Below are 13,054 nucleotides of genomic sequence, written 5' to 3' on the forward strand. Positions count from 1 at the left end.
CTCTGACAGCGCTCAGTACCCGCTTCAGAGGAAGGTGCAAGAAACCTTGTAATTATAGAATAACCTGATTAATACAGGAAGTTTCGTCCTAGCCCTAGGCAGTCAGCAGCTGACTCACCCGCTTGTCTGAAACATAAGATTTTATATCTGCTCTAATTTTTTTTAAATCCTATGTAATTTAATAGTGAACGTCTCATTACAAGTGCACTTTGCAAATGTACATTTGAATCTTATAAAACATTTTAGGCTTTACTGTAACCTGTAGCTGAGAGTTCTATTTACTAATTATATAGGTTGCACTATTTTTGTCACTGTTAAACTGCCTGCCATTCAATCTCATTGGATGTCCCTTTTAGAGACTCGGGAATAAGTGGGCCAGAGGGTGTGATTCCACTGCCTTTTCCCTTGGCATCTCACCCGGGAGCAGAGATGCCCAAAGAGGCATGCAGCAGTCAGCCTTTGGATTGAGGCATTAAACCAGCACACAGATGTCTCCATTCTCATCCCTACCTGAAGGAGATGGCATCCCTGCACAAGTCACAGGTGTTCCTGTGGACAGAACAGCAGCAGCCATATTCCTCATACTTTTGTAAATGCCACATAAATCTCCCAGTGAATCTAGTCGACACTGTTTCTGTACTTAGTGATGAAGGAATGGAATGCACTCAATAAAGTGCAATAAATCATACCTACAGGGTAGAAGGTGGCTCCTCTGACTTCAGACTTTCATTATGGCCTTATGTACTGTGGCAGTCCTAAAGTATAAATAACAGCAGCCTTTTCAAAACTCAGGAAGATGAACAACACAGTAACAACAATCAAGGCTTTCACTTATTTTATTTATATCCTTTGATGGTTTTCAGAACCTTTCAATGGAGCAAACTCCAGAGAAATATTCTAAGAAAGGACTAAACTTCCAAGAGGCATATACAACCTACAGAACACATGGACAAGCAGACTGGGGCAGGGCTGGATATAACAAGAGAAAATAATAATTAAAAAAATGATGAATGGTCTGATCATCTTCTGTGTTTATTTATTTTGAATTAAACTAATTAGCAGGCCGTGAGCCTCAGTTTTGCATCTGGTATAAATTAGTGGTCCTTAATAAGCAGGATGCTTGATTGATACACCAATAATATCATCAATGATTGTGTTTTATAATTCTACATTTCTGGTCAGCTATGAGAACCAGGTGTATAAGGGGATGTACAAGGGTGTACAGACCAGACAGGATGCATGCAACGGTGCAGAGGCACACTTTCAGAAAGCATGAAAAAGTTTCCTCTTCTAAGCACAGCAAGAACAGAAAGAATAAGATGAAGATTACTAAAGAAAATTTAGGTAAGTATTTGAGTATAGAAGAATATCATGATGTTGTATTGCAACTAAATATTGTACTGTGTAGACTTTGAGGATTTAAGATGCTGTGAACTACACTAGTTAGCAAAGTACACAAACGTGTTACCTCTGTTTTCTGTACGGGGCAAAAGCTGACATTTAAGAATTTCATGTTTCAGGAATAGCATAGCTACTAAGCCAAACAAGGACAACTTAAATGTAATTATTTCATAAGCCAAATATGAAGCTCATATAATACACAGAATAACATACTTTAGAGGAAAAAAGAATTAAATTTGCCAGATAGATTTGGAAAAAGTCTAGAAGAATTTTTGTTACTAAATACAAAAATATCAGTGAAAAACAACAGCAGGCACTCAAGATATCAAAATGTGATGTGACACAGAAACACGGAATCATTTAGGTTGGAAAAGAACTCCAAGATCATCAAGTCCAACCTATGACTGATCACCACCCTGTCAACTAGACTACAGCCCTATGTGCCACACACAGTCATTTTTTGAGTACCTCCAGGGATGGTGACTCCACTTGGGCAGCCTGTTCCAATGCTTAACAACTCTTTCCCTGAAGAAATTCTTCCTGATGTCCAGCCTGAACCTTCCCTGGTGCAGCTTTAGGCTATGTCCTCTCATCCTGTCACTAGCTGCCTGGGAGAAGAAGCCAAGCCCCACCTTGCTACAACCTCCTTTCAGGTAGTTGAGGAGAGGAAAAAGGTCTCCCCTGAGTCTCCTCCAGGCTAATCAACCCCAGCTCCCTCAGCTGTTCCTCACATGACTTACTCTCTAGACCCTTCACCAGCTCCATTGCCCTTCTCTGGACACACTCCAGCACCTGAATGTCTTTCCTGTAGTGAGGAGCCCAGAAATAAACACAGGGTCTGAGATGCAGCCTCACCAGTGCTGAGTACAGGGGACAATCACTTCCTTGGTCCTGCTGGCCACACTGTTTCTGATATAAGCCGGGATTTGCCTTCTTGGCTACCTGGGCACACTGCTGGCTCATGTTCAGCAAGCTGTTACCCAGCATCCCCAGGTCCTTTTCTGCTGGTCTGCTTTTCAGCCACTGTCCCTAAGCCTGTAGTGCTGTGTGGGGTTGTTGGGACCCACGTGCAGGATGCAGAAACTTGGACTTGCTGAACTGTTAAGGAAACTTCTCTGTCCAGCCTTCTAGGAGTCACTCTGGCAGTCACATTCACACCACCTAAGCTGGGACTAAGGCCCCTTTACAGCTACACACACCCCACTCACACAGTCAGACCACGTTTCCTTACCAGCTAGACCCCAGGTTTCCCACAGCAGAGTCTGAGCTTTTATACCCTTGCAGTCTACCAAGCTATCTGCAGTGAATGTATTCCTCAACAGAAGCTCATACTCATGGCCTCAGCCCATCAATCAATCCAGCCTGTCCAGATCCCTCTGCAGAGCCCTCCTATCCTCCAGCAGATCAACACTCCCACCCTCCTTGGTGTCATCTGCAAACTTATTGACAGTATACTCGATCTCCTCATGCCATATCAATCATCAATAAAGATATTAAACAGGATTGGACCCAATACTAAGCCTTGAGAAACCCCACCTTTGCATTCTCTGTTTTTTATTTGAATGACAGAAACCAGATCCACAAAAATACCAAAATACCTTATTCCTTAGGAATTAAACAGCAATAGGAATCCAAAAGGTATGACTTTTGAAGACAGCAAGAGTTACTTCAACTCGCACCTTAAGGTGCAGTTGCAGGGAAGCTTAAGCCAGCACAACTCTGTTGCAACTCTGTTCCAAAATCAATCACATATTTCAGTGTGGCAGCAATGCTGCTCATCAGCTGGCATTAGCCATGCTCTGAGCAGAAGGCTGGGCAGGCTGACATTCAGAGGATTCTTCCGTACTAAACTATGGTGCAACTTCAGATCACGCAAAGGACTGGCTCGGGGAGCTAAGATGACATAAAATTCCTTGCTTTCTCCATAAGACTGATGTTTTATTAGCTTTTGCCAGTTTATTTCCCTCTGTCAACTTATTTCCAGGTCTGACAAGCAGCAAGACTGACACAAAGGAAAGGACAAAACTGTACAGGTTCAAGAATCAATAAGATCATAGCTCCTAAAAATTAGGAGTCAAAATTGCCATGAGGCTAAACCTTTTGTGGAGAAAAGCAGTCAAAACCTTCTGCTTCCCATGTTATCTCCCTGAAACCCTATATTGACACCAAAACCATGTTTAGTAAGTGTCATGTTTTTATTAAAATTACCATAACAGATTTCTCATAATCATATATTACACAGCATATGTAATAAATGCAAATAAAAGAGGCCTTTAAAGTGGTTAAATATACCATTTTCAAATTATTTCATATTAAAGGTCCACCTTAATACAGCTCGTGCAGTACAGAAACATGCTGAAAGAATACTAGATGATTGCACCCTCCTAAACTGAAATGCATTACTTTTCTCATAAGGTTATTTCAAGTAAAAGTGGTAAGCTAAAAGGGAATGGGTGAAGTTCTGAAACTTTATTTTGCCATGGCCTAAACCTAAGAAAAAGTATTTTAGAGGTTTGCAAAATGACTCTGGTTGTGCCATCTGTAAAGGAGAGATAATGCATTGATGGCAACATCTGAAAATATTTTGATAAGAGATTCTTTTCACACTTTTACAAAAGCACTGCCTGGCAATGGAAGTTACCTCTGATTAGCTCATGTCATAAGGGCTTTCAGAGATTTCAAAGAAATCAAATTTGCTTCAGGAGAAAGAATAAACATCTCTTCCCATTCATGCCTTAAAGCCCTTGCACCGACGCTATATAATTGCCTTTCACTTCACCAAAAGATTCTCCTGGATTCTCTATTCCTCCCACAATTTCAAAATTACAATATGTCTGCTTGCAGTTGAATGGAAATGTACATATGGCCCAAAGTAAATTATTTAACTAAAAAGCAGTTAATGTTGCTATGAATTATGTTACTTCCTTGTGCAGAACCCATGCACACATTTCATTGTGGTAATACCTGGTTTATACATCTTTAATCAAAACCAAGCAAAGTATTTGAATTGCTTTTTAAGTGTGATGCAATTCGTTCATGTGCATGGCTATAAAAAGCCTTAAAGACAATAAGAAATGCTCTCTTGCTGATTTCTCTCCTGCCTTTATAGGCATAACTGTCAACAACCATCTCACTATGTCATTCCCAAAATCCAGGGGTAAAAAATGAAGGAAAGAAAATTAAATCCTGTTTTTAAGTAGTATTTGCAAAAGCAGTTGTTTCAAAAGCCAGAGAGAGCTTCTCCTCAGACAAATAACTGTAAGGACAGGTACTATAAATCTCCACAGAGGAATCACTGGCGAAGTCACTGGATCTATTTAATTTTTGCTCATTCTTCTAAAACCAAGATATACATCGTGTGACTACCCAGTCACACCGTAATAGCTACCTGGGCTGATGTTCACTAGTAAAGGTGGACAGCTGGTGATTCGGTGCAGCAGTACATGGTTCCAAATGGTTTCCTGATTTCTGTTTCCAAAAGTACTGGCTTTTAATGCTCCATAGGGTTCTGTCATGTATTGTAAGGTGCATTACTACTCTGGAGGCACGCCTGGTGCACACACTATAGCCAATGCTGTTGCTTTAAAACATTTAATATAGGAATATGTACTATAAATCAATCACACAATATGAAGGTATGTAGTGGTGTTCAACTTGCACCTGAAACAGCTCAGAGATTCTGATGGGTTATAAAGTCTGGCACAAAACATCAAAGGCCTCTACAGATCATCTTCCTCAGAGGCCTCATTCTCTTTACCCCTTAAAGCAGACTAATTTTTTGCACATAGTCTGCTCTCCACATACAGAGAAAAATGGAAGAAAGACGAGAGCCCAAAAGAGAATGGAAAACAAGCACCTTGTAAGAGCATGGAAAAAAAATCCCAACAACAAAACAGCCATGAGCCTAATATTACTTAGTGCATAATTTGGCACTCCCTGGCATGGATTTTTGTTCCTAGGTGCAGTTTTCTCAATATAATAGAGGGATATGGCACTTTAAGGTATTAAAATGCATTAAAAAAACAAACAAAAAAAATAATCATTAGCTACTGAGAGCTAGAAAACATTCCCAAATTGCAAAATTAATGAATACTAACGCACTGCATTTTGCAAACCACAGCTGTTTACAGCTAAACAACAAGTGCAGCCCCCCATCATGTGACCAGTGAGAAAAGAGGAAGAATCGAATGTGGTGCCTGTCCTCAGAAGCAGGATATTAATTCTTCAGATGAATCTGTTTCACACAGAGGAGAACATAGCAACAGCCTGCAGAAAACATGTTCCCTTCACTAACTTGAGTAACCAAAGCATCAGTCTCTCATTTGCACAGTCCTTTGGAGGCTCACCTACACTTATTGACTTATTAAGCCTAATTAGCTGAGGTAGAAAACCTGTGTTAATAGACTTATATTGTGCCTGGCATTCAGATTCACACTGTCCAGCCCTATAGCCAGAGTCTTACAGACACCCAAAGCATGACAAATGCTAGTTGAAACAAGAAAACTACATTTCAAAGTCAGCTTCTGAGCCCTCATTAACCCAGACAACTTGTTCCAATTTGGTCTGAAATGGCTCTAAATGTTGAAAGCCTGCAGGTCACCAGGCTGCTACAAATCTCAGTTTGGCTCCAAAAGCAAATATCTCTTAGGAAGCCAAGGCATGCTCCTTGGGCAAAAGGGGTAGGAAGAGAAAACACAATAACAGGGATCCTCTTTGTTATGCTGTACAATTCTTTTTTTGCAGATGAAGGATCCTAAGAGAATTAAGGACTTTAAACTCTCAATTTAATATAAGTCTGATGCTTCTACTCCATGTTAAATGAAAGAATCGTAATTCTCATCCATGGCTTCTCCATGCACCTGCAAGTTTCTAAATAGGCTAATAAAGACAAAAATTAAATCATAATTAAAAAAAAAAAACCTTCACAGGAATGGTATGAAAATTCTAACCTTAAGAATGGGATGTAAGCTAAAGCAATGAATGCAAATCAGCCCATGGTTCTGCTAACTCACTATCATTAACCTTTTTCAGTGAAGAAGTTCCAAAGCTACATAAGAATACATTTGCTAGAACAGCAAACTTTATTGTATCCAAGCCACTCCAGTGATTTTAAATAATTATGCACAGTTTTCAATGACAAAAGAAAAGTCAATTTTGTTTAAAATTACATCATCCGCATTGACATTTATTTTGCAAACCTTTAAATTCAGAGCTAAAGGACTACGGGAAAGCTAAGAATTTGAATATTTACTACGCAGGATCAAAATATACACTTTCTCATTACCATTATAATGAATATAATAAACAAATCAAAAGACCTCACATGGCAGAAATGGAGAGTGTAAGTATCAGTCATTGGATCATAATTGATCAATCAGAATTGATCGTCTGCCTCATTCTTTAAACATGGCTTTAAACATGGCTTTTTTTTTTTTCTTTTAATGACCTTTGTTGTAATTCCTCAAAGAATTACAGGGCCTTATATTACCAGCATTCTCTTGAGTAAATGAAATAACCAAGTACCAAAGCAAGGCACAGCAAAGTACAGTCTGAGCTATCCCTGTGCCATAAATTAAAGCAACTAAACATTAACCACGTAAGGCTGAAACAGAAATTAAGATTCCAAGGCAATACAGTGAAGAGCAGGGCTGCAGAGCTGTGCTACACACTGCACAGCTCACACTGCCCACTTACCTGATGAAGTAATCTCTTCCATCTCTGTTTGCCGTCATCTCCCATCCATAAGGTGTCCCCTGGTTCAAGCTCCAGGTCCCTGAAGGGTGAGGCCAGCCTGAAGACTTATTCCTGTGGCTGCAATTTTGGGAGAGGTGGGGAGGAAGAGAGAGGGAGAAAAAAAAGGTTATTTGTCTTTTGCACTTCACATGATTCACTTGACATCGAAATACTTTCATAGTTGTGAAATATATAGCCAAAACCTAGGCAAGGGAAAAGAGGTTAGTAGGTCTATTTACATTTGTAATATTCTTCCATTCAGTGGAAAAAAACACTATTATTTCTAAAAGTTCAAGCCTTTGGTTGGTGAGTGTGTCATTTCCCATCAGTCCCCCATCCACAATACTAATTTTCAATAGTTTTTAGTAAAAGGGATAGAGAGCATTTCCATTCATCACCATCCCCTGTTCAAATGCCAGCTCTCAGTACAGTTGTAGCAAAAAGAACCCCAAAACCACAAAACCAAAACAAAAAACTAACAAACCAAACCACCTACCACATGGCTGCAGATCACACACATAGTGCAACACCTGGCATGAGAAGGAACATCAACATGCATTCTCACAGCTAGCAAACCATTTTTTGTTTCTTGTGCTGGAATGAAGGAAGGCCATGACACTGCTGCACAACGTGCTAAATTGATTCAAATATGCAGATGTTGTGGCCCTTGATTATCCATTAAGCGCTTTCACCAAATAACCTAGAAAAGGCTGCAGCATCTCTGAGCACACACACATTGTTACATACCACTGCTCCAGCACTTTGCTGGCATTCCCACTCCCAAGGAAGGGCCCAGTAGTGCTCCCAAGTGCCTGTTTCCCCAGTAGATATGAAACTTTTTGTGAGGTGCATTCTACTGACTCCATACAGAAAATAGATTCAGGTAGCAAGAATCATCGTATTTTCCCACAGGAAGCCCCAACACTGCACTGATATTTTTCCACTCACAGCAATTAAGCTAGATGTTACCACACATTCCCACTTTCTGTTGTGGGACTTAAAAGGTTCAGAAGACAACAAATAGGTCTTCCAACAAAATTTATCAAGTCATTAGTATCTACATACAATCTGGAAAAAGGAAAGAGCAGGAAAAGCAGGCAGGGCAATCAACAATGCTAAAGACAGGCTAAGGGCATGTGACGGGCAAACAGAGCACACAACACTGAATACAATCTGAAATTTTGACATGCAAACCAAAACCACACAAAATAAGAGCATGCTTTGCGTAATGTCTTCTCTCTCTCTTTTTTCCATTTATCAAACATGTTACAGCTTTGTTTTACATGCTAGATTTATTTAAGTTCAAATACTACCAAGGAACTTACTATCTCTTGCCACAGATAGAGATATAACAACTAACTTCCTTTAAAGAAAGAGGGCACGATGTAATCTGACAAACACTCTTCTGAAGGAACAGAATTGGTCTCCACAGACAACTCAGCAATTCACTGCAAATTGCTAAACTCAACGAAGTTGTACATAGTTAATCTTTCCCAAAGGAGGAATGTATCATTAAAAATAAACTAGCTGCTTCCTCCTCCCCTTTTATTTCAAGGATTAATCACAACTGGGAAAAAATATGGTGCTTCAAAATATAATTTACATGTAAAGTAGAGCATTACAATGGAGTGCTAGGTATCATCTGATTTACCAATTACATTAAGTACTCTATCTTCAAGGAGTAGAAAAACATTTCTGTTAGCATATTCAAACACTGGTATCTGCTATAAGAGAGGGCTTAAGTCTAATATTGAACATTGTAGGACTCAATAAAATTACAGTTATTCATGGCTAATCAACCAAATAAATGTCAGATATGCTACATTACCCCAGATAAATGCAACTAACCCATTTCTGATCCAAGGAATTGATTAAAAAACAGTCTTCCAAAGCAAAAAACCAAAATACTTTCAATACTGCTTCATGCAGTTTTTTGTTAAGCTGAGTGTAAACTTTCCTTTTTCTCCATAAGCTTGACAGGGGAAGAAAGGGCAGTCCCTTCTTTTAGACAGGAGTCATTCTACAATGTAAGAATGACAGCTTAACAACATCTGCAGACTCCAAATTACACTTAAGAGTATTTGGAATCCTAAACACTGCAGTTAACTAAATAAAGTAAAAAGTAACCTTTTTTATCAAGACTGTATAAAGGGATACCCATTCTTTTCAGTTTAATTAGATGTGTTTCACAAACTGTGCTATAGTTTCGCCATCTGTAAAATGGGTACAGTGACAATTAAATTCCCAAATAAAGCACATCAAACTTCTATTATCAGATAATTTGTAGAAGTACAGGACAATGATAATTATCAGTATTATTACTCTCTGCATTCAAACCAAGGGCTTATTTTGGTATGGATTATAACATTAGTGGATTTTAAGGTAAATTTAATTCCCTTGAAAGCTTTCTTTGAGCCCTCAAAGCATTAATGGTGTCAGAACCTATCATATATGATGGGTAATAACTGTCCTACTTAACTATAGATATATCTATATGTGATCTAGTCCTCCAGACTTTGTTATAATCAGTGGGACACAAATTATCACGTGAGACACTGTATACACTTACATTAGATGAGTGCAAATTTGACAAAGTGGTTATACAGGAAAAAATGAATACAGAACTTTTCCTATAGCTATTGCACAATTCAATGATAAACAGTCATGTCATAACAATAAGACAAGGTGATTAGCACTGGGCATTCCAAGATGCCTGTACAGTCTGAAAAAAAAGAGAGAATGAACTGCATTTTTTTTCTACATCTCCCTCCAATTTCTTGACTATCATTCTGCTTGTCTGCAAGGATTCTGCTCAGTGGCCACTATGAAGGGATGGCAAAGATGAGAAAAATGCCAGAAAGAATATCAAAGGCTCTGGAGGCAACTATAAGTGGGCCAGGCATTTCACCTGGGGAAAGGACAAAGCGATCTTGGCAGTCTTTAAGTCAGGAGGATGTCTCAGAGATGAGGAAGATCACTGGGACCTGGGAGAGCTCAGTCCAAATCCTACATCCCTGCAGGTGATGTTGGATGAATCCCCGAGCTCAATGATCAACATTTGCCATTTCCTTCGTAAAGGAGGAGGACCACTCCAAGACTGCACAGATTTCTGGAAGGCTTGCCCACTTCCAAAGACCAGAAAGACAAAGAAAATGCACTTTCTATCTCAGTAAGCCTGCCTGCACAAGCAGCACTGGCACTGCTGTTACCCACTGTTTGCTGTCCATCACTGTCCCTGCAGTGGGACTTGCTGCTGGAGCACCTGTTGGAGCACAGCTCTTAGGTGTCATATTTCAAACTTCACTGTGAAAGCCTAGGCCAACATCATGCCAGCAGAGGTCTGAAAACAAGGCAGATTAGCCAGAATGTTCCCTCAACCAGCTTTTGACATTCTTGCTGCAGAAGTACAAAACCAGATCTCTCTGAATTGCTTTACATTGAACAATCAGTTCATTAAATCATCAAAGCAGTGACCACTGATGTGTAAGGAACCAATGTTCCCTATGAAGAGACTTCTGACCAATAATGCAATAGCTGTCCCTCAGGGAACATCTTCAGGTCAGCCTTTTTTCTGCCAATGCTTGAGGAATGGCTGAAACATGAGATCATATGTGAAGTCTCACATGCTGTATCAGTGGTATGCTACTTACACGATATGTGGAATATACTCACCATAACCCATGGCACACACAAGTGCAGGTCCGTAGTAGTACACACTCCTTTTTCAAAGATCAAAACTGGAACAGTTTGAATTTTTAAAGCATATTATTTGAGTCTAATGTCCATAGCAGTTCAGATAGTGTTAATGATAAAAGCAGAAAGCAACACTATCCATTCTTTGACACATAGAAAAATCAAACATTTTAATAGGCTGCAAAATTCAATTTTTTTAAATAATAGCATCTACAGAGTCAGACAATAAGCATGTAATATTGGCCCAAACTTATTTTTTTAACCAGCAACTTGAAATTATTTTTAATAAGTCTTTTGCTCTAGAAATCTCGACGGACTTTGTAACTGAGCCACCTCTATAGCCTGTAAATTTTGTTACAAATGTAGCACTTTCAAAACTAGTGAAAATTAGGCTCTTAAGCTGTAATTTTAAAACAGCATAAACTGGCACTGACACAAAAGCAGCATTCCCATCCTCCCAGCATCAGACATTACTGCTTCACATCACAGATGCTCGTGTGCCAATGAAAGTAAACTGGTTCACCTTAAAATTAGCAGCTATTTTTTCCCATTCAGATTCATCTCTGCCTACTCCATTGGCCTCACAGATGGCCACATGGCAGCAAAAATGGAGTATAAGACAAAAACTGCCTGCTTCAGATAGTCCTTTGGCAAAGACAAGACAGAAAGCACTCAATTAAAACTGAATGCCCAAAATGTATTTCATGTATTTAGTTTCTAACGGGGCACAACACTCAGTATACAGGATTACTGTGTCTACCCACCCCCAAGATGGACATCATGTTTACGATGACCCTTCTCCATGGACAAGGGACACCATTCCTTAGGAATTATATTGGACATGGAGCTGGGGAGTCTGTCATATCACTAGGACAGTCTTTTCTGCCTTGCCCAGGAATTCCAATTTGTGGTCTGCAGACAGATTTAAAACAGCACTAAAAAGTAGTAGCAACCCTGAAAACGTCCACTTCTCTTTTTTTTCCCCCTCTGTAATTTGAAGAAGGCAGACACCTGGTTAGTCTTGGTCACAGTGACCTTCATTCCCGCTTCTTGTATTCCTCTACTGTGTGGGAAGGGAAAGAATTTTATTTATGTATTTGGTTTTTAGTAGCTCTCATTCCATGACTATCACTTTCCCTGCCTGGCACTGGTGGAGAAAAATTATCCATCTGTATTCTCATGGCTGCTTGCCACTTTCTGTTCAATGCCCTCTCACACTTGCAGGGGTGAACAACACCTCCCTTTTCACCTTCTCCATGCCAGTTATAATTCAGTAGATCTCTAACATATCCCACCATCAACCTTCATGAACCAGTCTTCACTGCAGGCTGACTCCTGACCTATGAAGCTATTTCTTGTACCAAGATTTTCAAAGGCTTGATCATTCCTATTGTCTTCCTCCAAAATCCCTCTAGTTCCATGCTTCTGTTGAGACAGAAGTTTGGGCTTTCACTCAGGTTACAGCTTATACTGATGGGCTACCTCTTTGTCAGAAATCCAGTAGAAAGTACCTCAAGATGTAGTTGAAGACCATCTCTGTGTCTAGGGTCTTAGTGAAGGGCCAGAGGTTCACCTCTGTTCTAAAGCTGGCCTCTGAATTTGCAAGCTTTCAGCACCGATTGACTAGCTCCTCACTAAGTGTAATTTGGAGCTCCAGCGTTTCTCTCTGTGTACACATCAAAATTTTTATTTCAAGAATATGAATCTGGAGATGAATTCTGTGTCACTGGCAGATCACCCTGTATCACTCTGTATCACCCTTACCACAAATAGTGAGCCCTTATTTTAAAACTGCTTCATAATGTAATACAACTGGCAATTTTTTTAATCTTACTATTTATTCCCCATTCCAAAGCCCCCTCCAAAACACTTATGAGCACCAAAATAAGTGCAAACACCTTCCAAGCTCCCACTACCATTAGTTTTAAGTGAGAAATTTTATACTACATTTATCAAATGAGCTCACTTAACATAAAAAAATTTTGGGCTGGATACCATCTATCAACTTGTTACCATTCGCTTCAGTGATCTGATCTATAAGATCATTTGCAAACTTTTCCACTTGGGGCATGTCTTCCAGAAAGTCTCCATCAAAGCAGCTCCCCTTAAAAACTCCCCTCCAACACAAGGCTATAAAAACTCTCTTAGCTTTCTTTGTCCTATGACTTATTTTCTCATAGTGTTGCTTTTAGTTAATGAATATCTGTTAGCTCATGGACTAGCAAAA

At 39.5% G+C, this 13,054-nt stretch overlaps 1 protein-coding gene across 3 annotated transcripts in view; it reads right to left on the minus strand.

The window, feature by feature from the left end:
- The window catches only part of LOC114064244 (FERM and PDZ domain-containing protein 4-like), a 255,103-nt gene that overhangs the window by 58,664 nt on the left and 183,385 nt on the right, over window positions 1–13,054 (minus strand). For all 3 annotated transcript variants that reach the window (XM_027897109.1, XM_027897111.1, XM_027897113.1), the window contains exon 2: window positions 7,096–7,212. In XM_027897109.1, the coding sequence (XP_027752910.1) occupies window positions 7,096–7,212 (117 nt within the window). The remainder of the gene's footprint in view (window positions 1–7,095; window positions 7,213–13,054) is intronic.

Source organism: Empidonax traillii, unplaced genomic scaffold, assembly GCF_003031625.1.
Source record: "Empidonax traillii isolate 1590-97213 ecotype Southwest subspecies unplaced genomic scaffold, ASM303162v1 scaffold530:size435587, whole genome shotgun sequence".
Taxonomy (NCBI): Eukaryota; Metazoa; Chordata; class Aves; order Passeriformes; family Tyrannidae; genus Empidonax; species Empidonax traillii.